At 33.5% G+C, this 26,050-nt stretch overlaps 1 protein-coding gene across 8 annotated transcripts in view; it reads left to right on the forward strand.

Annotated features, from left to right (window-relative positions):
* Ten-m (teneurin transmembrane protein Ten-m) overlaps positions 1-26,050 on the forward strand; it is a 183,309-nt gene that overhangs the window by 37,012 nt on the left and 120,247 nt on the right. For 6 of the 8 annotated variants that reach the window (XM_072538337.1, XM_072538336.1, XM_072538339.1 and 3 more), the window contains exon 2: positions 4,387-4,584. In XM_072538337.1, the coding sequence (XP_072394438.1) occupies positions 4,387-4,584 (198 nt within the window). The remainder of the gene's footprint in view (positions 1-4,386; positions 4,585-26,050) is intronic. The other 2 variants (XM_072538338.1, XM_072538341.1) reach the window with 1 other exon arrangement.

Genomic DNA, 26,050 nt, shown 5'->3' on the forward strand with positions numbered 1-26,050 from the left:
AGCACTGAAATATTTTAGGAAATCTGTAGAAGATTTAAAGGAGGCAATAACGAATGTGGAACTCTTCTGTAATAGTTTTGAGTAATCTGAAACAGTTTTTGATATGCAGAAATGTTTCACAGAATTTCAAATGTTATAAAACTATTTAGACGATTTTAGGTCACCGTGAAATATGTTAGAATATGAATATGAAAGGTTTTGAAATTGTCCAATGTTTCTGAAAGTCATGAAGAACTCCAAGATACCAAGAAATCGTGTAAGGAGCTCTGAAATATTTTAGGAAGTCTCTAGGTGATTTAAAGAGGACTTTGTAATTGCCAGTAATATTTCGTAGAGCTTTGAATTGTTATCAAAATATCTAGAGGATTTTATTTCAGCTTAAAATGTTTTGGAATTAGGTATACAAATTGTTTCTACAGGCTCTAGAAGACTTCAAGATAGCCATAAATTTTGCGGGAGCTCTGAAATATTTTAGGATGTTTCTAGAAGATTTCAAACAGCATTAAATATTTTGTGACATTTCTGCAATACTTTTGGAGGCTCTAAATAACTTCTTGAAGATCATAAATGTTAAAAGGTATTTTACAATGATTTAGAAGTATCAAGAGGAGTTCAGGTCAGCTTCAAAGGTGTTGGGACTGTCCAATAACAATTTTGGAAATCCTGGAGGGATTCGAGATGCTCAGAAATGTTGCAAGAAACTGTAATATATTTAAAGTAGCATCTATACCATTTAAAGGTAGCACTAAATGTTTTGGAACTCTCCTCTGTATAGGAAGGACCTCTGTATAGACAAAAATGTGTAATGAGCTCTGAAATACTTTAGGAAGTATCTAAGAAATTTTAAGGCACTTTCAAATGTTTTCTTACTCTCCTACATTACTTTTCGGGGCTCTAAACTTCTTTAACTTAAAAATGTTTTAGAAGTATCCAGAGGAGATGAGGTCAGCGTAAAAGGTTTTAAGAGGTTTTTGGGAGCTCTGAAGGACGTCAGGAAGGACTGAAGAAGCTCTGATAAATTTTAAGAAGGTTTTATAGGATGTAAAGTTAAAGGTAGATAAAAAACGAAGTCTTTAGAGGATTTAAAGTTAAAGGTAGATTCAAATATTTTGTAAGTACAGGGGGCTATCAATAATTTCATGATAACCAGAAAGGTTTCAGAAAAATTTGAAATGTTAAGGGAGTATCTAAAGGACTTCAAGTCACGTTAAATGTTATGGTATTGTCTGTAGTGTTTCTGAAAACACTGAAATTTTTAAGGATACCCAAAAATGTTTCAGAGAGCTTTGAAATGTTTCTTACCATTCAGAAGGATTTTAAGAGTGTGACGAATATTTTGGGAGTCCTCAGTGTTCCATGAACAATGATGAATTCCATTATTGTACTCTACACTCTACAATAAGTTTTGATTTGTCAATATTTATATCATCGTTTCATATTTGCTGTTCAGTTTGTTGTTAGTATAAAGAAATGAACACGAGGAATTTTTTTATTTCAATGAAAATAATCGATGACCAAATGGAATTCGCATACATTTTCTGAAATTTTAAATTAAGCTGTTAAATTAAAACAGTAATCGACAACCTGTTTTGTTCATTTTATATTATAAACAAACAGTTTTGGGGTGTAATTCCGTATTGTTCGCTTTATAGCGCAGTGAATGCTGATAATTGCGTTTGTTGAACACAATCTTTATATAATAGAAATACTTAGCCTTTTGTTCCTAATCAATTGTTATTATAGCTATCAAATTTTTATTCTTTAAGAATCAATGGATTAGCGAAGCACTAAGAAAAGCCCTTATCATTCTAATCATGCAGATTTCTCGTCTAATGAATCCAGAAATGTTTTCTTACATAGGTTACAAGCACTATATTAACACCATACCCATTTTGAAAAACATTTAACTAGCCACATTTACAGTAAAAAGAGATATCCAGCAGTATTACTAACTGGTCAGATGATTACTCGCATAAATTAAGTTAATCTTCTTATTGAGGAGCAGTCTTCTTCTCATAAGGTTGGTTACAAACCTTTAACGGTTTTGCAAGCAGTCAGACATGTTCACCCCTAAGAATTACGTTCGAGTGTAACAATTCATTGGAGCGAAGTGTATTAACTCTAGTAAAAACAGGAGTCACTCCACCGCGCTCCAATGCTCAAGACCCTCCTTTTCCCCCTATAGCACTCTGATGCGCGATAGGGGTACAACTATCAGCCAAATACTCTTCATGTGGGAGTTCTGTGTAATAGAACTCCAACATGGCTTCCTAACCGAATCAAACTGAAGACAGCGCATTGTTGCTATGATCCTGTTATCTTAATATGGCTTATCCGCGAACTAAAAATTGCTTACTTGGGCCTCAAGTCTCCGCTCTGAGCTAGGCTCAGTTCGGAGACTTGGTGCTCAAGAAACTTGGTTGGGCCCTACGTGCTGGGGTTTTGGCGTTTTTGTTAATTTTTTTGTTGGCTTGCGCTGGTTTTTGTCAGTATTTTTTAAATTTTTTTGGTGGCCGAGGCCGTTTTTTATGTGTTTTTTTGATTTTTTTGTAGGTTGCCTGAAACAGAAAAATCATAAATTAATAACATGTTTATATTATAATATTGAAAAATATGACAATATAAAGTTTATCCACTTAAAACAACTGGGCCCACGCTTTTCGTTGCGATTGTCCACGAGTTTTTTCGAGCTACGAACTGTCTTCTCAGTGTGCTGTTGTTTTTTTTGTATGATTTCTATCTGGTATCACGGTTTTGAGAGATCTTTAAAAGTAATAGTAAATTTAAACCGGCCCAGTCGCTCTCATGTTTGAACCATGAATATTATCTTTTGCCCAGAACTCTTCTACCGTCGATCTTACCTTTCGTGGCCTTTAACCACCTTGTAGTGTGGGTTTCTAACGTCTTAGCTCTGTATATATATATATATATATATATATATATATATATATATATATATATATACATATAATGGGATAATTCCCAGAAGTTGGCTGTATACCATATTAGTTAAAAAACTTGAACATCAAAGTAAAAAAAATTCTGTTGTAAGTGATATATTTAATTAAACAATTTAATCATAAAATCCAAATGCAATTCAGAACGTTTTCGAACTAGTCAATCCATCTTCAGTGAACCTAAAAGCAAGTAGAACGTGAGTTAAAATTTTGACTTTTGCAAAAATGTGGTTTAGGTTACTTACTTTTGTAGTACTTGCGTAACTAACCGCAAAACCAAACGGTGGTTGGGTTTACATTGAAGAAAACGTACTTGAAATTATTGAAATATACGGCAATATGCCGATGCAATTGAATTATTAACCGAAAACCATAAGTCCCTACTCAAAAAAAAATGTTCTACATCCTAACTATAGAACTGCATTTTGGCAACTAACTTGAGATGCCGGAAGCAACAATTGACTGTTTCATTGTGACGAGCAATTATTAATAAGTAAAAGGCCATCAGTATCAGTTACATACCATACACACTTGGACTTTTCTGTTTGTTGTTGTGAATTTTGATGTTTCTGTTCACATTCCCCGTTCACATTCCACACTTTGATATTTTGATGACCTTTTTTTTACTGTTTGCGTTAATTTAACTGGTTTCGTATTGATTAAAGTCTTCGTTTAATAAACTATCAAAGTATCATTATTTATTCCCAAACTGCTGTCCTGAGGTTTTTCCAAGTATTTCAATTACAGTGTCTCAAATAATACTAATTATATTTTTCCAAATTGTATTTCTTTCTATTCTACATAAGATATTTATTAAAATTTTGACCAAATGTTATTATTATTCACAGATGACTATCAAATAAGATCATAACTATAAATTCCACTTTTACTGTACTAACAATAAACAATAATAACTACAATTTTGACATATAATTGCAAATCCGCCATTACCGAAAGGATACATGCTCCGTTTTAGATATTAATGTTTTACATTGATGAGGTCGAATAAAAACAAAACGTCGACCTGCCGCTGAAGGTTGTAGCATAAATAAATTAATCTGTTTTAATTGAAAATCGCAATTTTGGTGGATTTGTAACTTTAATTGTCTGTTGGGATAATTCGTCTGCCACACGATCGCCAAAAATTAATTAAATCATCGATATCAGGCGCATTGTAAATATAAATAAACGTGATGCGGGGTTTTTAAATAGAAAAAAATATACAGAAATAAACTTTGTCCTAGAAAACGTTCGCGACTGTGTTTATAGACAATTTGAATAAATAAGAAAGTGAAAATTTAGGATTTTAGATATGAGTAGGGTTAAGATGTAACTCCACTGTTAGTACCGCATAAACACCACCAGAAAAACCATGTTAACTCTATCGCCACCAAATTACCCGAACTGACTTTTAACCGCCAAATAATAGTGGAATCATTTTCGTTTACAGGTTGCCTGCTAGACGGAGTACCTCGCCCGCCTGATGTTCCTCCCAGAAACCCCACAATGAGCCGTTTGAACGGGAGGCTAGCCTCTGCGCCTCCGGCAGACTCTGCGCAAGACTTCGAACCCTCTTGCCTAGTAAAGACACCCTCAGGAAATGTGTACATACCCAGTGGAACAATTAGTGAGTTTTAGATGGCTTAATTAGTTTGAAAATAGTGGCTCAGGTAGTGACAAGTGCAGTGATAGGAAAGGAGTTAGTGTTGAGCGGATATGGCGAGTAAGGTAGTACAAGTTTTTACTGTTTTTCAGAGCATCTTATATTGTCGAGAATACATATTGCTGATTGTTCGCCATCTACGGCTTTTCAATGGTGAGAACGCGTACTAACGCACTATGTTGTACACCATGCACGTATTTACAGGGTAATGTCCGGTACAGTTCAGTTGCTTATTTGAACTTTAAAAAATATTGTTTCATTCTTAATGATTGTATATACGAGGCTAAAAATTACACAACTGTGATACACTGTTCACTTATCTTTACTTCAATATATAGTTAATGAAACATAGGACTTCAATTAAATATAGGACACCGACACAAGCTTAAACTAAATTTTGATGTGCGTGAAAATAAAAAATAAACTTTTTAGGGAGACACGCAGTAGGTATTCAGTATGACTTCTAACAAATGCGGCGTTGTCGTTTAAAAAATTTTTTACTTGATATTTCAATATCACCAACCACTCTGTTGCATACCATATTATGTATATATGTAGGTGCCATATTTGTTTTTCTTAAATTTGCGAAAATTAACAGTTTTTGACAACGCTATAAGCCAGAAAATAATAAAATTACAATTATTTTATGACGCATAAATGAAAGAACAAGAGTTGTTCTATCAAAACTAAAATTAATTTTAAACAATGTTTAAATTATCCTTCGTTGCAAAATTTCAGTATTCTTAAACTAACAAATAATTTGAATAGCTTTTTTGTATGGACGTGTACTAAGTCATCACCCTCCGAGATATTGCAAACTGGTCACTGGCATCCTTTAGGGACTGTTAAGCCGATCACTTTAGATATGTAAACTCATCACCAGCATTTTTGGCCCAAGGCGCTGATATTTCAAATGCGGGAGATTGCGTTTTACCTGTTGAGCGTCTTGTTTATGTTGTAATTTATTAAGGTTTGCAGCATCTTTGCACCTTTTCGTCACACAAGTCTACAAAATACAATTCGATTCAGTTTGTCGCAATTGAAATTTGAAATTATCAATGACTATCATTTTTCATCCTCGTTGATTCAGAAAATAATCAATGATTTCACTGTCCATATCGAAGGAACAAGGGCAAAAGAATATCAATAGGTATCTATAGAATTTAGTGAAATTTCCAAATACTAGCAAGTATTCAGTTTGCAAATCTCTCCAGGTCTACTTAAAAATCCTGGTTTTATTACGATGATGAGTTGTATGTACTATCTACGAGAGCATTTATGCTATTTGTGATGAGTTTACCTGTACCGTTTTGTAATAGCACATATAGTTCCAATGTTTTTTATTCCAAAAACTGGTATTTTTACACGGATTAAAAAAAGTGAAATTGACATCCTTTTCAAAAAGTCGATGCGGCTTTATCTATAAACATTGTACATCAAGCTTTACTACCTTAAATTGCAAGAGGATTCTTTTTAAAATAAACTCATGGCAAAGTTTTAAACTTACATCGTTATTGTGCAGCCTTTAGGAGAATAGTGGGATAATTATGATTTTAAAGCAATGAAACGATGAGTCTCCGATTTTAGCAATTAACTCATGTTTTAATGGTTGCAAAGTATTTTTTGAAGTGATTTATATAGGTTAATTATTTATTGCTCTTTTCTTTGCCTAAATATCAAGAATTGTGATACGAGCTCTACCAAATTTTAATTTTGTTATTATAATCCGTTCATTTCAATCTGTATTCTAGTTTTGTTCCTTTTTTATTAACATTAAAATGTAACGTTATAAACGACACATCTCTATTCATTTATATTTAAATAATTATTTCATTTTAATTTGTTTATTAATTTATTACTTTCTTTATCTTCAGTTTAATTTTTACTATTTTTTATTTTAAAACTAGTTGGCCCCACGTTGGACGCCAATGTGTAACGTTAAGACTACCAAAGAGAATTGAAGTACTATTGTAAAAATAATACCTCGATCAACCATGGGAGCTTATCGTCTATACCTTGCCTAGCTCAGTATCTTAAGGGTTAGTTAGTCTTGTCTTAAACTAGGGACTGAACCTGAGTTCTCAGTTGATAACAAATAAGACAAATTTTAACCAAACATATTTATTTAAAAGAATAAAAAAAACAATAATTAACCCTGCCAAAGCTTAACAGTTAATAAGTGCTACTTATTGCTTCGATGGGCTGCTTGTGTGTTCTAGCTGTTAGGTCCTCCGATTAAGTTGTGGCTTCTGGAGGGCTGCAGTCACACGTGGCTGTATGTCCTGATTAGTAGTTGTTAAAATTGAATATGGCCAATCAATTCGATCTGGTCAACAAATCCAAATAACCCAATAAAGTTTTGATATGCCAATAAATCCAAGAGAATTTGTAGACCATAAAAATGAGTCTTATAATAATTTTAGCCTTCTTTAATAAATTTCAAAAAGAGGTAAAAAATAATCCCACCGCCTTATAAAAGTTGTTTTGACAGAAAGTGGGAGACTAAATGAAGTTAACACAGATGTCATAGGATGTTGCTATAGATATCATGAAACTAGCTTGTCTGTCAACACGGAACAGAATAGTCTGCCGGACAAAAAGTGAGAGGGTGAATATTTAATCTACGGGACAGAAAGAGAGAGAAAATAATGATAGAGGAAGAAGAGAAAAACAGAGGGCGCCAACTATTTTTAAAATAAAAAATATTAAAAATTAAACTGAAGATAAAGAAATTAATAAATTAATAAACAAATTAAAATGAAATAATTATTTAAATATAAATTAATAGAGATGTGACGTTTATAACGTTGATTGAAAAATGCTGATTGATTATTAAATTTGTCATGGCATCGATGCATTAAAAGACTTTTCGATTAGGGTAGTTTCAATGTGATCATGCATAAAACGTTGTATACTATTTCAATTAATACATTCTATTTTCCTGTACTTAAGAAGCAAGAGACAACACAATGATACATATCATTAAATGTATTAACACCATTTTTGTCGGACAATGCCCGAGTCTGTAACTGTCGTTTATGTTAAAATGCCACGAATGAACTCATTAAAACAATTAGCGTATTATGTCAGCAGTTATATTTTATGAATTTTAATTATTTGTGTTGTTTACAATTGCCGATTTTTATTTCCTCGTTGAAAACTTCAAAAGCTGCGCGTTCATTCAGAGTATAATGATAAACTGAGCATGTCATAAGATGATAGATACACTGATTATACCTTAGACTCTTTTGTATGTCTAATCTGGGTAAATCGTATTAATATTTAAGTACGTGATTAATATCAAATATGAGATACCATATCAAATTAAAACGATTTAATCACATAGTTTTTCTATGAGTCAGTAAAATGTTTTTTCAGTCGGTTTTTCAGGTCATTTTTCAGTCAGTATTTAATTTAAAGCAGATATGTCTCCTTTGAACAAAATTTTAACTCCAAAATCAATGGAATTGGATTTAGTTGATAAAAAAACTTTCAGAACTTCTGCAATCTGGTTAACCAACCGATCAGCATTATATCTTTACCGTAAGTTATCGAAGATTTCCTAAACTCAAGATTTCATATCAAATATTACTTTAACATTCACATAACTATGGAGAATCTGCTTATGATTTGCTGCTATTTTCTTTATTATTTTATCCACAATCTGCGAGCAGTGGTGATCACTATTGCGTACATATCAAGGACCATCTACAATATTCCTTAGAACTGTATTCTGAGGCTCCACGTGATTATTTTTGCCTTATCCCTATGCAGAGTGGCCTGTCCTAGTTACATTTCTCCATATTATATCTTAGGTCATACCATTATCAATACTCTTTACTCTGACATGTCCCAACTAAGCGTCTCCCCTCAGGCAATTACAAATCAGCAATTCCTCATATTGGGTGATTAATGTCTCCACATTTACCTTTGGTATCTCTCCCATTTATCTTGACTTTTGGTCTCATATTGGCATCAATAATTGGTGACATCCCCTCTTGTTTTAAAACTGCCCAACATTTAGTTTGATACATCAGAGCTTGTCTTATGGCAGATTTATAAAATTCTCCTTTCATTGTCATTGAAATCTTTCTGTCACATAACACACCACTCGTTTTCTTCCATTTCATCCATCCCGCCCTAACCCTACTGCATGCATGTACATCTATTTCTCCAATACTCTGCAATACTGTGCAATACTGCTCCTAGCTACTTAAAACTATTACCATCCAAAGTTATCATCTTATTTGTAATAACTTTATCTTTAAATAAACATTTTAAATACTCTTCTTTTGTCCTACCACGTTTAAATATTTTTTCCACTGTTCCAGTTTTTATTTTAAATCCTTTGTCCTCTGTCCTCTGTCTCTCTCCCATTTATCTTGACCTTTAGTCTCATATTGGCATCTGTCCTAACACTAGTTATTGGTGGTTGTTAACCTCATGTAGGTCTCTCACAACCTTCACATATTCACTGGGAACTCCTTTCTTATTGAGCTTACCCAGATTTAAAAACCATTAGGTTTATATGTCGTTATTATGTTGTTAGATCAATGGTTTATTATGAAGGAACAATTTAGACTTTCTCCCAATGATCCAATAAATTTTTCGTATCGAATACTAAGTTCTTCACTTTTCTTTTCAACTTGGTGTTTTCAGGGCAACATTGCGTCTCTAGTGACGTCCAATTATTTTGCAGATGTTATTCTGGAGCTTGTGGATTATTTATTTATGAATGGTAGATATATTTGCTTCTGGTGACTTCTCCAATTGTTCAATCATTTCTTCATTAGTATCTTCTTCCATAAGAATAACTCTGTAATCTGCAAAGGTAGCAGTAATGTTTTGTTCTATTTTTAGAATGTCACATAATATGTAATGTACTTAAGAACATTAACAATAAGTTCTTTCTTTCTATTGATCTTGAAGAATTATAATTAAAAAAAATATTTACAAATCCTTATAAAAGGTTAAAAAAAATTAAAAAGACCTTTCCAGGCTACATCACAGAACGTTTTAGGTCTTTTTAGTCGGACTTAAAAGTCCAAAAACCTTCTGTGATGTAGCACGAAAGGGTCTTTTTAATTATATACCTTTTATAAAAGATTTTTAAATACAACTTTTGGGATTCATCGTATACAGCCAACTACAGGAATTTCATTTTCCTTATGGATTTTATAATTTTAAAGTATTTAGTAGATTTAACTACGTGTGCTACTTCGACAAAAGATTCAAAACGTGGCAACACTGCCGGATGTTTCAATACAAAGAGCAACGATATAATCTGCATGAATAGGGCAAACTCAGTTACATGTTAAGTTGTTGGATTGTAAATATTAAAATTAATACATAGATTAATATAACAATTTTACACACAAAGACAACATTGTTTTTTCTCATTGCCTATACATCTTTAACGAAAAATATCATGTAATTACTTCTGTTTCTTCGTGTGAGAACATGGTTAGCGACATGCTAACCGCAATTGTTTCACAATTAATTACCCATGACTGAATCAATTACATAAGAAGGTGTGGGCAACGGCTCATTTTGAAATTAACCACAATATCCGTAACAATACCATTACTAATCGATGATTCGGTTTGGTACTATAATACGGTTCAAAAATAAAACTAATAACAATAATTAAAATTTTTTGTTGGACAGAAATTGATTCTTAAATGAAATTTTGAGTTACTAAATTACATTGCTATATGATCAAACCGAAAATTATTTACCTGAAAGGCGATAGTATTTAGTAGATGCCGAAAATTGAACAGTCACTTTGCCTATTCAGAAAAATGAAGAAAATTAAAACAGAGGTGCATTATTATTCTAATCTGTCTATCTCTCTATCTATACAGCCCTTGCTGTCCAATTTTGGACATAGGCCTCCTCTTCCTTCTTTTACGTCTCTCTATAGTAGGCAGTTTGTATCCACTTCGGGCCTACGTGTTTCTGCAAGTCATCTGACCATCTCATTTGTGGCCTTCCTCTTTTTCGTTTGTAACTATATGGTCTCCAGTGTATAATCATATTATTCCATCTCTCGTCTTTCTGTCTTATGGTATGTCCAGCGAACTTCCACTATCTAATTCTAATTAATCTAATCTATTAGTCCACCTGTCAGTTCTTTGACTTTCCTGTATACATTGTACATATCGTATTTTAACTGTAGAGACTCATTTTCTTCCCATTTTTTCGTTGCTTCTTTTTCTTTCGCTTCTCTGATGTTCCTTCTTATGTTATACTTATTGCTTTATATCTACCTGGGTCATATTTAGCTTTTCTTATTTCGTTCATCAGCTTCAGGATCTCATTTGTCATCCATGATCTTTTTGATTAATGTATCTGCCTTTAAGTATTGGTCCTTTACATTTTGAACTATTTTTGTAAAACATATGTTTTGATCTTTTGTTCTTTCTTCTTCTTCTTCAAGTGCCCTGTCCGTTGCGAACGTTGGCTATTAACATGGCAATTCTGATCTTATTTGCGGCGCTTCTGAATAGTTCGACCGATGTGAGCCCGAACCACTTCCTCAGATTTTGGAGCCACGAGTGTCTTCTCCTGCCTGGCCCTCGCTTACTGTCTATTTTTCCCTGGCCAATCAATTGCAGTAGACGGTACTTATCGTATCTCAATATGTGGCCTAGATATTCAAGCTTTCTTTGTTTAATTGTATTCACGATTTCTTTCTCCTTTCCGATTCTTTGGATTACCTCTGTGTTGGTGACATGTTCGGTCCAGGATATACGAAGAATGCGTCGGTACACCCACATTTCGAATGCTTCTAGTTTTCTCGTGAGCGTCTCCGTCAGCGTCCAGGCCTCCACACCATACAGTAAGATCGGAAAAATGTAGCATTTAACTAGACGTAGTTTTAGGGGAAGAGACAAATCCCTGCTTATGAGGAGCTTTTTCATATTGCTAAATGCTGCTCTAGCTCGTTCTATTCTCGCCTTAATTTCTGTGGCCTGTTCCCATTTTGCATTTACGTTGGTGCCAAGGTACACATAAGATTCTACATGGTCAATTAGTATGTTACTTATCCGTAACTGTCGAGCAGGCTGTTGCTTCCTGCTTATCAGCATCCACTTTGTCTTCTTGAAGTTGAGGCTCAGGCCGTATTCCTCACTAACTGAATAAACTCTTTCCATTACCTGCTGTAATTCGTCTATGGTACTGGCAAGGATCACCGTGTCGTCGGCATATCTTATATTGTTTGTTAACTCGCCGTTTATTTTTATGCCCTCATTTGCATTTTCCATACATTTATTAAATATTTCTTCGGAATAAATATTGAATAGGAGTGGGGATAATATACAACCCTGACGGACACCTCTTTTGATCTGCACACTTTTAGTGAGTTCGTTGCCAATTTTTGCTCTTGTTGTTTGACCCCAGTATATTTTGTTCTTTGTTCGTTTTATCCCTGATCGCAGTCACTTGCTCGTTTAACATGGCTTGGACCTCCATTGTCATATCAAGATCTTTCAGTATACGTATATCGTATGCTTGTGATTTCCTTATTTGCACTTAAGTTTTTTTCGGAATATTTCCACCAGTGGAACGTGGTATGTCTGCTTGTCTGCTCCCGGATAAGTCTTGACAGATGTAAAGCTGTTTCAGAATACTTTATTTACTAAAATCTAAACTGTTTGATTTCTAATTATTCTTCCGGGTTTTTCTTGGGCGGATCTCTAGCTGTCAAGATAGTAATTTTGGAAGAGTGTGTTGCTGACAACTAGTCCTGAGTCTTCTGCGAATTTTTCTAGGAGGTCTCCTCTCTCGTTTCTGAATCCAAGTCCATGTGCTCCGATGTATTATATTATTATTTCCAGCTCTAAGCTTGACACTAAAATCTCCCGTAATGATGAGCCTGTCTTGGAATTTTCTGTTTGGTATTCTTACTTTCAACATATTGTTTAAACGATTCCCAAACAAGCCTAATTTTATTCAGATCCGGATGAAAAGATGGTAACCTCAAAGTATTGTGTTCATGTTGTTCTAGGATTTTATCATCCTTATCCGTTTTAAACTTAGGTTTATACAGTTTTATAATATTGTACAAATCGACTTATAACAGATCATCTAAAAATAATATCTTAAATTGTATAATTAGAATTCTGGTAGTTTTTGGCGAGCCTGTACGCGTGACAAATTTAACCTTGAAAGACAAAGTGAAGTTTGCCAGATAGTATAGTATTTACCTTTAAAGACTTATAAGGCGTAATAATGACGAATTTTATTTCAATCGATGAAAAACACGGAGTGCTTGATTGACATTTATACACTTATAAATTAATACATTAAATCCTAATATTTTCTTTCGCATGATCATAGAACGATGAATTCAACTATATAATAATTAAGTTATATTATATGAATAAAGAATCAAATAAAAGACAGTTTTTCGTCCAAAAAAAACTAATTTATGATGTGCGATAACGAAAGCACCAAGATTGTCATGAATGCGGTTAAAAAAAAGATAAAAACAAACAATTAATTATGTTTACATGTGTTGAAGTGACACCTTGTTCGGTAAACAGCTGTTGAATATGATAATCATGATGAATTAAATTCCTGCAAACGAGTTTTTCAGGTAAAATATAAAATATTCCGGCAGATTGAATGTTTTAGCGTTTCGCTATGGTTAAAAAGGTGTAATTAGTGTGCTCAGGTCTTCGGTCTTTGGTGTTGCCGCTGGTGATATTCATTTTGAATATATCTACGTTTTTAGTGTTTTGTTTAAAGAAAATGTATAGATTTCGATACACTAGAAATTTTTTTTGTTCTTTGGCTCTTTATTTATGATCAAATCTGGATCAAATAAAAGGTTTAAAGAAAGATATACGGAAGGACTATAAATGGGAAAACTGAATATAAACTATGTTGATAATGAGAACAGGGTAACGGCTGAGAGAATAGAGACAGAGTAATTAAAAAAAAAAGTCGAGTATTTTATTCTACCACGGACAACCGGTTTAATATACTACAATTTGCTATGCATCTTCCGGTACAGTTAGCTAAATGTATATATATATATATATATATATATATATATATATATATATATATATATATATATACAAAATACATCAGAATCAACTTACGATAGGAAAATCCAACGTACGATAAGGGCAAGAATTAAAAACGCATATTAAAGCTGGATGAAAGAACGTTATGAAGAATTGGAATCACTACAAGAAAAGGCAGACAGCTTTGGACTACATAAAAAGGTCAACAAAATTTCGAGTATATACAAGAAACGCCATGAGACTCGCCTGAAGAATGATCAAGGAAACTACGTTCATACCCAGGAAGTATTAGCTAAAATCTGCCAACTACTAACTTACCCACGGAAAATTTATCCGGCCCTCCCATTATTCGCGCCGAGGTGGAGTAAGCTATAAAAGGAGCAAAACTAGGCAAGGTCCCTGGACCGGATGGAATTACTACGGAAGCCATAAAACTGTTGGAAGATGATAACATCGACATGCTGGTAACAATTTTCAATGCCATATATAACACCGGCCACATTCCAACGGATTGGCTTTATTCAACGTTTATAATGGTCCCTAAATCACAAAGACCGACTTAAGGTGTTTCTTCGTATCCTTCACACAAGATTGTTCAGAAAGCTGGAAGATCTAAGCGGTGAGACAAAATTTGGTTTTAAGAGCGGACTGAGGACACGGGAAGCAGCTTTCTGCTTGAATACGCTTGTACAAAACTGCATGGATCAACGAAAGGATATAGTCATAACATTCCTCGATTATGAAAAAGCATTTGACACCGTAAAACATGACGCAAGGATAAAAATGCTACACAACGCTAACATTAACGAGAAAGATATAAGAGTTATCCAGAATCTCTGATGGAATCAAAAAGCACGAGTGAGACTGAACAAATCAACCGACACAGAAGAATTTTAAATTTTAAGAGGGGTGCGACAGGGGTGTATTTTGTCTCCTATGCTCTTCAATCTCTATGTGGAGAACATTTTTGCAGAGGCACTGGAATTCTCTGAGTGTGAAATAAAAGTAAACGGGTTCCCGATAAATAAGATTCGTTACGCCGACGACACCGCGATAATAACAGACAACAGATAAATGCTGGAAAAACTAAATGCATGGCAATAAGAAAAAACGCACTTTTAAGAATACCACTGCAAGTAAATAATGCTCCAATCGATCAAGTGAAAACATTTAAATACTTGGGAATGATGATGAATGACCAATGGGATCCTTAACAAGAAATAAATTGTGGTACCAAACAAGCAAGACAACCTTTTATTAAATTTAAACCGCTACTATTTACCCAAATATCCCAAATACCCAAAATATCCTGATGAAAAAAGTAGCTGCAGCTCTGTCAAAACGTAGTGTGAGAGGCGTGGAACGGAATGACAGATAAATTGAAAAGTTTGAAAAAGGAAGGCAGTGAAATATACTTGAAAAATGTACTCTTAAATGACTCATAAAATATATGCCAAAAACTGATTTATTTTCCTATAATTTGTTTACTACTAAAAAACTCCATATATCTTACATAAACTTCAACTCAGTAGAATATTTATGTTCTTCTTACTAAATTTATCGGTTCGATTTTTCTTCTACGAACAAACTACCAAATTGAGTAGTATATAAACTCATTTTAGTAGTTATAGTGGCATGTATTAGGTCGATAGCGAACTAAAATTGCTTCGAACATCCAGTCTCCCGCTTCCTCGATCCCGGTAACCTACTGGCTTCACATCGCCTTAGAAGACTCGAGAAGAGTGATCTGAAATAATAGTCCGCTGGATTCCTTTATCGCTTTGTTTTATTTTTCAAAGCTGTGTTTGCAGCAGAAACTATTATACGATATTGGTTCTTGTTTTATTTCTGATCTATTTATAACTGTGTAGATATCAAATAGGTGATAAAACTTCTGGAATTGAACAATGGCGTTGTTCCGTTTGTTTGTGAACCAACTGATTTATGAATTTATTGATGGATGATAAAATAGATTACACGTTGTTATTTCAGAATTTTAAAAGAATTTTTAAATTTAAAGAACAGCATAAAACTATCAAAGTAAAAGGTTCTTGATCAATAAAACTATTTTTAAAATTAAAATTAAGTATTTCGAACTGTTTAACAGGAAGTAATGGCTGTAGTGACTAAACTTGACGATACATCAAGGAGGATAGATATAGCTGTCTGTGATCAATAATTTGTATGCATTTTCAATAAATTTTCGAACGTTTCGATATTCTTATACAACATTTTTCCATCCAAGATGTTCATTTTTTTGTGTAATCTTTACTAATTATAATAAATATGTCCAAAAGAAAAGCTTACCTTTTACTGGTTTATATAATGTTCTAGATTTGTAGCTGGGACTTGTAAGTCGTATTAATACTGTTAGCTTCCTCTAATTTCGCTAGAATAAATTTTCTACCTGTCTCTATGCATCATTACCCAGTTTTACATTAATAGATTAGTCTCGTGAGCCCCCAGATCACTTTACTAGTACATATATTGTTCACTGTTTACTACTCCACTTTTGTTTATATTCAAAGACGGTTCATTTATGCCGTTGATGGTAACATGGCGTTTGGGTGGGAGTTGACGAGAAGATATTTGACGGCGTAGACTGGATTGATAGGTCAAGTGGACGTTGTTTTATTATGATTGAGGAGAGGTCTCCATGTTGAAGGCAACGGGCTGCCGTCATCTCTTTTATTGAGACAATTAGGACGTTTTTCATTTCAATGGCTTCTCCGATAATTCTTTGTGGTTCTAAATTGCGAACGGAAATGAAATATTCATACATTCGGTGTTGTATTGGTTTGGCCTATGTAATCTGTGGAATTTCGTATACACTTTTATTTAAGAATTTTACCGATTTTGTCAGTTACACCTTTGATATAAGGAACAAAAGTTTTGATATGATTCTTTGGATTGAGATTGAACAAGAAATTGATGCCTAGGATGCTCCTATTAATATGGATTCGCGATATCGCGATAACCATTTTGCACGAGTGCTTATTTTGAGAAGAAAGTACTGCGGATCTACATAAATTACTTCAAAGGCTTATTAATCTTGAAACAAGAGTTTTATGAATGTAGATGATAGGAGTTTGCATACAAGTAGCGGTTGGGCTCGTAGTAGAGTAATGAAAACTGGTCCCTTTTGGTTTTTCGTTATAAAGACGTCGAGGAACATTAAGGATGAATCACTTTCCTCTCCATTGTGAACTGTATGTTTCACAGACATGATGAACTTAATAATCAAAGGTTGTCGTTCATGTAAATTATTTTTAATTTGACTAATAATTTTTTCCCAAAATTGCTGTTTGTTTAAGTGGAATTATTTCTTTATTTTCAGGTTATTATACACGTACTTGTAACATGCCAACTTTTTTCAATTTCTGTTGCATTTACTATTAAATTACAGATTTTTTGTCGTATTTGCAGAAATTAATACAGGATAAAATACAAACAAATATCAGCATTAGAAGGAGCATTTCGTGGTAAATATATTTTAGACTAAATTTTCTGTCAAGATATACAGAATAGAAAACAATAATTCTAGCTCTTGCGGTGCTATTAATGTATGTACGTCAAAAACAAGTACAAAAACAGAAATGCTGTACCTGTAAAAGTATAATACTCTAATTTTGAACGTAGTAAACATGTTTGCTTTTGTAAAATTTAATTATAGTTACATTTACCAATCAACGATTTTTATTCTTTAACTTAAACAGCTGAACGACGAATTTTAATAATACAAAGGCCCTGAGTGGTATCGATTTGTTCTTTCTGGGTCGTTGCAATGTCCGAGTTGCTTTATTAACCGTCCATTATTGTCCGCTGCTATACATACATAATTGCTAAAAAAGAAAAGAAAAATACTTTTAGGAAATGTCGCTTGAAGCCGTAATTGAGATTTCAAAATAATTCAAGAGTGCTCTGGGGAAATGCACAAATATTCAACTAATAACAACATAATGCAGGGAAAAGTTGTATGGGAAATTACTAATAAAAATCGGGATAAATTTTTAACACGGTCATCAATGGAAGTAATGAAGGTGCAGATAACAACAGAAAATGCAGAAATAAAAAAAACTATAAACGAACTAAAAAACGGTAGATCTTCAAGACCAAAAAATATCCCTGTTGAACTAATAAATTGCGGAACAAAAAATCTAAAATAAGTACTTCAGAACAAGTTTTCCATAATTTAAAATATGTTCAGATAATATGTTCTGCTTGAAAAAACTAGAAAATAAACCAAGAAATCAAATTTATTAGGACATATGATGCAGTTCCTAGAGACTAACTATAGCAAATATTACTAGAAGTCAACATTAGCTGCAAGCAAATCAAACCCTTACGAAACTAATACTGCAATATATTATAGCATATATTTCTGGTAAATAAAGGTCTGCCTCAAACGCGTTGTATATTTTAAATTTTTTTGAAAATATTTGTTTTGAAAAAATTGAAACCTTTCCTGGCGGCTTTACACCTTGCTGTTTGCCGATGATGAAGTCATCACAGCGAATACTTAGAATGATATTAGAATACATGGCAAATAAACTGGACAAAACTGTACCTTCATACAAAGAAAAATGTCAGAAATACAGAACGAATTTACCAAAGGCGTTCGACAAAGTCAAATGGTAATAGTAAATACCGCAACATCTGAGCTATACAATACAACTATATCATTGTCTTCACTTTATAACTGAGCTATAAACAAATCCACTGGATTGTTAAAAGTCCGTGACACAATTTTAAATTATTTTTCACCCAGAATAAGGTGTCAGAAAATGATTGATATTGGCTCCACAACTTTTAAATTTATATGGAGAGCCTATAAGGAGAGCACTTAAAGATGAGAAACAAGATCTCAATAAGTGACCCCCAAACAAACAAAGTGCTCTTTGTGGGTAACAAAACCGCTTGCAAACAGCCAAGAAGATTTGATTAATCGCATAAAACTGGTTGAAAAAAAGAGTCAAATATTTGATAAAATTAAAGACAAAAATCAAGATAATAGATAGACAATACGACAATACCATCCCTTGTCACCGTAGCTGTTCAATTTTGCTGTAGAATAAGCAATAAGTAAAATATCGTCTGATCTAACAGGAGGATTTGCTGATCAAGGATCAAAACTGTTGCTGGCCCTTTGCTGATGATATAGATGCAGTCACGCATTCTACAAGAGACGTGAAAGAGGTGTTTTCACAGCTCGAGGAGGAAACAGGTAGTCTGGGTCTCCGAATAAATGAAGAAAAGACGAAATACATGGTAGTAACCAAAAATCCAAGACCGAGAGTTAGGCAGAACATCAGTATTAACGATCACAACTTCGAAGTAGTAAAGGAGTTTAAATACCTGGGGGCGATAATCACAGCGGACAACCACATAGAAAAAGAGGTCTCAGCAAGGATAGCTGCGGGAAATAGAGCATTATACTTTCTTTCAACATTATTAAGGTCGAAGCTGCTAAAAAGAAAATCTAAATTAACACTGTACAAGTCGATTAATCGCCCAATTATTACATATGGCAGTGAAACATGGACTCTCAACCAGCGGGAAATCATTAAGCTTCTAGTATTTGAAAGAAAGGTTCTCAGAATAATATTTGGCTCTCAAAGAGATGAATTCACAGGAGATTGGAGAAGACGCCGCAATGCTGAATTGGTGACTCTGTATGGAACTGAAAACATAGTTAGGTAGACATATCAAGGCAAACCGAATAAGATGGGCAGGTCACGTGGTACGATCAGAGGATGACAGAGCGTTAAAGACAGTGTTTTTTGAAAGACCAGATGGTAGAAGATCAATAAGCCGACCGAGAAAAAGATGGAAGGATGATGTTGAAGCCGATTTATCTAGAATTGGGTACAACAATGGGAAATAGAAGCGCAAGATCGTAGAGGATGGAGGGCGATAGTGGATGCGGCGAAGACTCACCCCAAGTTGTAAAGCCAGTTAAGAAGAAGAAGAAGAATACGACAATCGTCCAGACATAACCAAAATTGGCCAGTTTGACATTGTAAACGGATACTTGTATATGGGATTATTGATCATAAAAAAAGGGACAATGCACAAGGAGATACAATGTAGATGTAATCTAACAAAAATTGCTATGGGAAGATGAACAAAATCCGGAAAGACTCCAAAATTATAATAAACTTAAAAATGATTTTGTTTAATATTCCCAATGCTAACAAAAAGATGCAAATCTTGGACATAAATACAATAAGACATCAGAGATAAATGCCACTGAAATGTTCTGCTGAAGAATGTTACGATTATACAATAAACAATTAGATTTTAAGAGAGTTAAAGATCAGTAAGAGACTCTTTGACAAAATTTAACTGCAATAATTAAAATAATTTAACTATGCCATAAGATCAGACACATGCAATTTGTAAAAATTCTACATTTAAGGGAAAGTAGAATCATTAAAAGTAAAACAGAATGCCGAAGTCCACGAGGAAGATCCCCGACGAGATAGATTGAGCAGATCACAGGAATCTACAAAAGACCAACGCACTAATTATAATAGAAATAAACAGAATGTTAAAGACAGAAATATGTTGAGATGGACCATACATAGTGACCACTATAACTCCTCTTTATCGTCATGACTGAACAGAAAGAGAGTTGCACACTGGTTGACATCTTAACTGCACCTGTTTAAATGCTTTCTTCCCATCTAAAATCAGTTTCTTTATATATTCAATATATTGGTTAAATAACCTGGTAATAATATGCATTCCAATATCTTTTCGAGTGACTTTTTTTGACTTAAGACTGTGCAGAAAAGATTTTCTATTAGTTGGAGTAGATTGCCCGTCTCCAAAGATCTCTGTTTCTGGTCATGTCTTTTAACTTATGTACATTCCTGTAATTTAGTCGATCCATCCAGTTGGAGATATTTCTAGTGATCTTCAGCTTTGTACCTTTCCCTAAATAATAAGTTTTTTCATATTTTCTCTGTCTGCTCTTATAACATGTCCATTCATTGTTGAAGATAGCCTTTGCTGTAGAGCCGTTTGCTGACCTTTAGCTTATTTAAAACTAATTTTTTGTCCTGTGGTCGCTCCGCGAAATTTATAGCATTCTTTTCCGACAGAAGAAATTGCGCTTATCGTAGGGTCCAAGATTCACATCCGTATGTCAGTATTGGAAATGCAGTTAATCTTAGAGTTCGTGAAATTTAAGAATCCCTCCATATTTTGACCATTTTTCCTATGGCAACTTTTGATAGATCACATCTACGTTTTATTTTCTCTTATAGTGATCTTGTGTTAGTGATCAATGATCCCAGATATAAATATGAGCTCACAAGCTCAAACCGGACAATCGTGGTTATTAGTGGATGATGGTTATGTAGTATATCCACTATCATGATCTTTGTCGTTGATATGTTTAACTATAGAAAAATATTTGACTTTCGTTTTTAACCAGTTGTATGAGACCAGTTAACTGTTCTTGACTATTTACTAGAAGGACTGTGTCATTTGCAAAACGTAGTATTTTTCGGCCATTTATTGGTAAGCCGTTTTCCCATCCTTCAAGCGCTCTTCTCATAATATGCTTTTCATATATATTAAGTAATTGTGGAGACAGTATACATCCTTGTCTGACATCTTGTTCTGGATGAAATTCGTTTGAAAGCGTGTCAAGCAATTTAACTGCTCCAGTAGTGGGTTCGTATAGTTCAGTTCGTATAGCATCTGCCATAAGTGTTGTCATTTGGATAGGATAGGGTAGGATAGTTTTCAGACTCTCATTAATTATATGTAGCATTATCTACATATAGATGATGATATGCGAGATCAGGGAGATGGTTCTATAATTGTGGCATTTATGGAAGCTGCCTTTTTTATGTATTGTCGTTATTGTAGATTTGGTCCAGTCATCAGGTTATATCATCCATCGTTATATCATAATAAGAAATTAGTTTTCCTTAATTACCTCCAATTCTTGGCAAATTGTTCGTTTTGAATGACTACTAATTAGCATGAGTCTCATTTCACTTTAATATATTAATAACTTTATCAGCGCACCTCGTAAATGTGCTAGATTTACATGATATTTCGTTTTTATTGTATTTTTATAATTAGCAACAAAACTACTGAAATTAAGCAATATTTTATTCTCACGATTTCTAAATGTAATTAATGCGGCTTATGCAGTTTTTCTACTAACAGTAGTAAAATTAACTAATAATTTTTTCTTAAGAATACACATAATATCTAAGGATTAACGGAAAGCCTTTGCATAACTTTATTGCTTGATTTCTTAGTAAAAAACATAAGTTTTTTTTACATATTTTATAGTTAATATACAGTTCTGTTCATCGAGTCTTGGCAGCTGATGTTTTCTTACTTCCATATTAAAAAATTTACAATATTTTTCATCCAGCCTTAAATCTCCATACAGTATTTTACTGTTATCTAGAGTTAGTTTATCAAAATAATTATCTTGAAAAAGGATTCATCCATCCTATTCCCTCAGCAAACATCTCCATTCGTTACACTCTGTGGTAATTCTCTTCCACGATCGACCGCCAAAAAGATTTCTTGCGTTCTAACCCACGTCATCCTTCCAACGCTTTCTTAGTATCCCAATAGGTCTCTTCCCCTGCATTCTTACATTCAACAGTTTTTTTGAATGCCTGTTTTCTTCCATCCTAAAGACATTGCGTGTCCATTAAAGACGCTGTATATGGACATATTGAAACACTGTATACTGAGGTGGTTCTTTATATATATATATATGTATATATATATATATATATATATATATATATATATATATATATATATATATATATATATATATTACGTAAATTTTTCTTAATTGTTTCGCCACCTGTTGTTCTCATTCTTGGAGCATAGTATTCGTCTTAGTACTTTTCTTTCAAAGATTTACAGATTTCTAGACAATATCCTTCACATCCATAGTTCACCATTATTCGGATTATGGTTTTGTAGATTCGTATCTTGTCCTTTCATGTACGTCTCGTGATTTAAATAGTAAACCCTTAAGTAATAGTAAAGCGTAATGTTTTACATACTAAATTATTTACAGTATATCTTACCTGATAATGTAGAGACAATACCAGTAGAGCATTATAGTATGGCATCTTCTTTAGATGAATACATTTTAAAACAACACAACGTAAAATTTCTACAGTGTTATCCTACTTTATATGACTCCTTACCAGGATCCTCTCGACGTAAGTTTCTTTGGACACAATTCTATACTCCTTTGCGAGTAGAAGGTACTTTCATCGTGTATTGGGTTAATATAAAAATATTTAACCAACGACATCCGACATTCTATTTTAAATACTATAAAAATCTGTATTTACATAATGGGGCCAATTTTGTTGTGTTGTCTAAAAATTATCAAACAGCTAACAACCATCTTTCTGAGTACATCCTTAATAACCCCTATTAGCGTGTTCACAAAGACATTTACCAACTTCAGTTCGTTAACGGTCGATTATCGGAAGAGCATTATGTCTAACAAAACACACCAAGGTCGCTACACATGCATCAATTGAAAATAATAAGTTTGTTTGAAGTCAAGGGCATTCAAACAAAACAATAATATAACCGGGAGTGTAATTCTAACATTAATGATCGGCGTACCAAAAAGGGTTTCGTAATTTGTCAGCTGTTCATTGAATGTGAACATTTCGTATTAGTAATAGCGTGAATTTACTGCTAGATTTGATTGGTATGGGCATGGGAGATTGCTGCTGTGCGTGGAATGAGAATTTAAAAATGTGACTAATTGCCTTGAATACACTTTTGTTAACGTTGTAACATGTGCAGGTACTAATAGGATTTCATTAGAAAATATATTTGATAAAAGACAATTATTTAGCCTGAAGAGAAGATATTAAAAAATAGTATTTTGAGTTTCAAAACTGTTGATGTTTCTGCTTTTCTAATTATTTTACATGAAAAGTCATTGAAATCGATTTGTAAAAGACTCTTTTGAAAACAAGGTAAAAAATACAATAACTTATTGCATTAGCAATTAATGGTTTATTAAAATGATCTTATTGTCTGTTTACCATTTTTCTTATTGTCAGTGAATATTATATTCTCTTTTGACTGCTAGTAAAATTGCTGTTATCTTTTTTATTGATATTTTCTTCGATATGTTTCCCCCTATTTGTTTTTTTTTTCCTCTTCCAGATCAAATTAACCTTTGATACTAGCTACTGTAGTGTCGTCATATCTAGGACATCTCAATTAGAAAGACGTCATATCTAGAACACATAATGCGCCATAGGGAATTTGAGCAGCTCCAGGTAATATTAGAAGGCAAGATTGAAGGTAAAAGGGGCATAGGACGAAAGAAAAAATCTTGGCTACGAAACATCAGAGATCTAGACCTGCGACCATAGGGCTGTAGTGTATTTTTTTTCTGTTGTTACTCACCTTAAAACTTGTTCGAGATTTGTTTCGTTTGATCATCTAATGTTCATATTTTTCATTCATCCAATTTTTATGTTTTGGGGACACCTTTCCTTTCAAATATTTCTGATGCAGATTTTAGTAAATACAATAAAAGAAAAGAAAAGAAAAGAAAGGAAATTGCAATATTTCGGACATATGATGAGAGGCGAAAGATACAACATCTTGAGACTCATAATTCAAGGAAAAGTAGAGGGTAGGAGAAGCGTAGAAAGAAGACGCGTTTCCTGGTTGAAGAACCTGAGAGAGTGGTTTGGTTGCAGATCAAGGCAATTGTTCAGAGCAGCTGCCTCGAAGGTCAGAATAGCCATGATGATTGCCAACCTTCGTCGCAGAGATGGAACTTAAAGAAGAAGAAGATTTTAGTAATCTCTTTATTTTGATCAGATATTATCAATGCTTTTAATCTGTTTTATCTGTCCTAATGTTCCTTCTACAGTTTTCACGTAATTCTTTTTTTTTGTCTTGGCGTTTTTTGTCGTGCACGAAACTTATGTAACTTTCATTTGATTTTTACGAACTGATAATTTCTTCTTACAACTTCTTAATTCATGATTTCGTTAAATTATTGCGCTCGATTGTTGTGTTCCTCTGATGATGTTAAAACCAAAAGAGCCACCTTCGTTAGAACATTAGGAATATACAGATAGTTTTTTACCTAGTCTCATAATCATTTTCTTTGCTTGTATTCCTATCGGTTTCTCTAAATACATATCGTCATAATTTTCTATATTTAGTATCGCCATTTTCAATCCTCTTCGCAGGCATATTTTGCTTAAGCGTCTTGCACCAGAATTTCTTCATCTTTCTTCCTTTACCTCTCTCCTAAAAATATCAGGAGATAAATAATAGGCAAAATTTACAAAATAATCAGACCAATAATGACATACACAGCAGAAACACGACCCGACAATTAGAACAGCGAACAAAAAGAATTCTAGAAACAGCAGATATGAAATCCCTTAGAAAAATTGGGGCGAATATGAGACGAAACTAGGAGTATGTGCCTGTTCTCCTAATGTCGATGTAGTCATAATCTTTGTGTTAGGGGCTTTAGGTTAATTATAGTGATAGTTACTGTCTTATTTTGGCATTTGGCTGCATACCGTAAGGTATAGGCCAAAAAACTCTGTAGTTCGGATATTATTTAGAAACCTCGTATATCCTTTTTATTTGTAAATCTTCTCCTTTTAAATATATATCCAAATAGCATTTTAATGAGAAAGAATACCGAGTCCCTTCAGCATTAAATGGTTAGAGTTTACAGTGCTGACATAATATTTGACGTTTCTGCACAGCGTTGCCATACGTCAAAAATTACATATCGACCCCCGTAGTTCAGATTATTAGTCTCGGAACAATAATCTGAATTATCGCATAAAAACAGTTAACTTATAAATTCGGCACTCTACTACGAACAACGCAGAGTCCTCTATCTGCCGGCCACCACACCGAACAGAATTTATCGTGCATTTAGAGCCGTTTTTCACGAAGGAAAAAGCTGCACCGCATCGATCGCTAATGGCGGTGCTGGCTGGGAATATATCGAGCCTAGTCGACTTATTATTAGGGATAATAGACTTATAAGTGCTTCCATTTCAGCTCTGTAGGCGGTGGGTTTAATGTTCACTAAACTTACATTTGAATAAATAGACTTGTAACTTCTTTAACTGGGATTTGGACGTTTATTGGCTTATATAGTGAAGTCATTCAACTTCTTTAAGTAGACTACATTACTGGCGACAAAATAAAAACACTCGGTTTTTTTAATGAAATGCAATTCTTAAAGATAAAACGGTCGAAGACGTAATTTTATTTTAAAACATCAGGAAACAAACTCCTCGAAGCTACAATGTATCGTATCCATTACTACCCAGTTAATAATTTTAAATTAAATTTGGACTTATCTGAGAAAAAAA

Source organism: Diabrotica undecimpunctata, chromosome 7, assembly GCF_040954645.1.
Source record: "Diabrotica undecimpunctata isolate CICGRU chromosome 7, icDiaUnde3, whole genome shotgun sequence".
In the NCBI taxonomy this organism is placed as follows: Eukaryota; Metazoa; Arthropoda; class Insecta; order Coleoptera; family Chrysomelidae; genus Diabrotica; species Diabrotica undecimpunctata.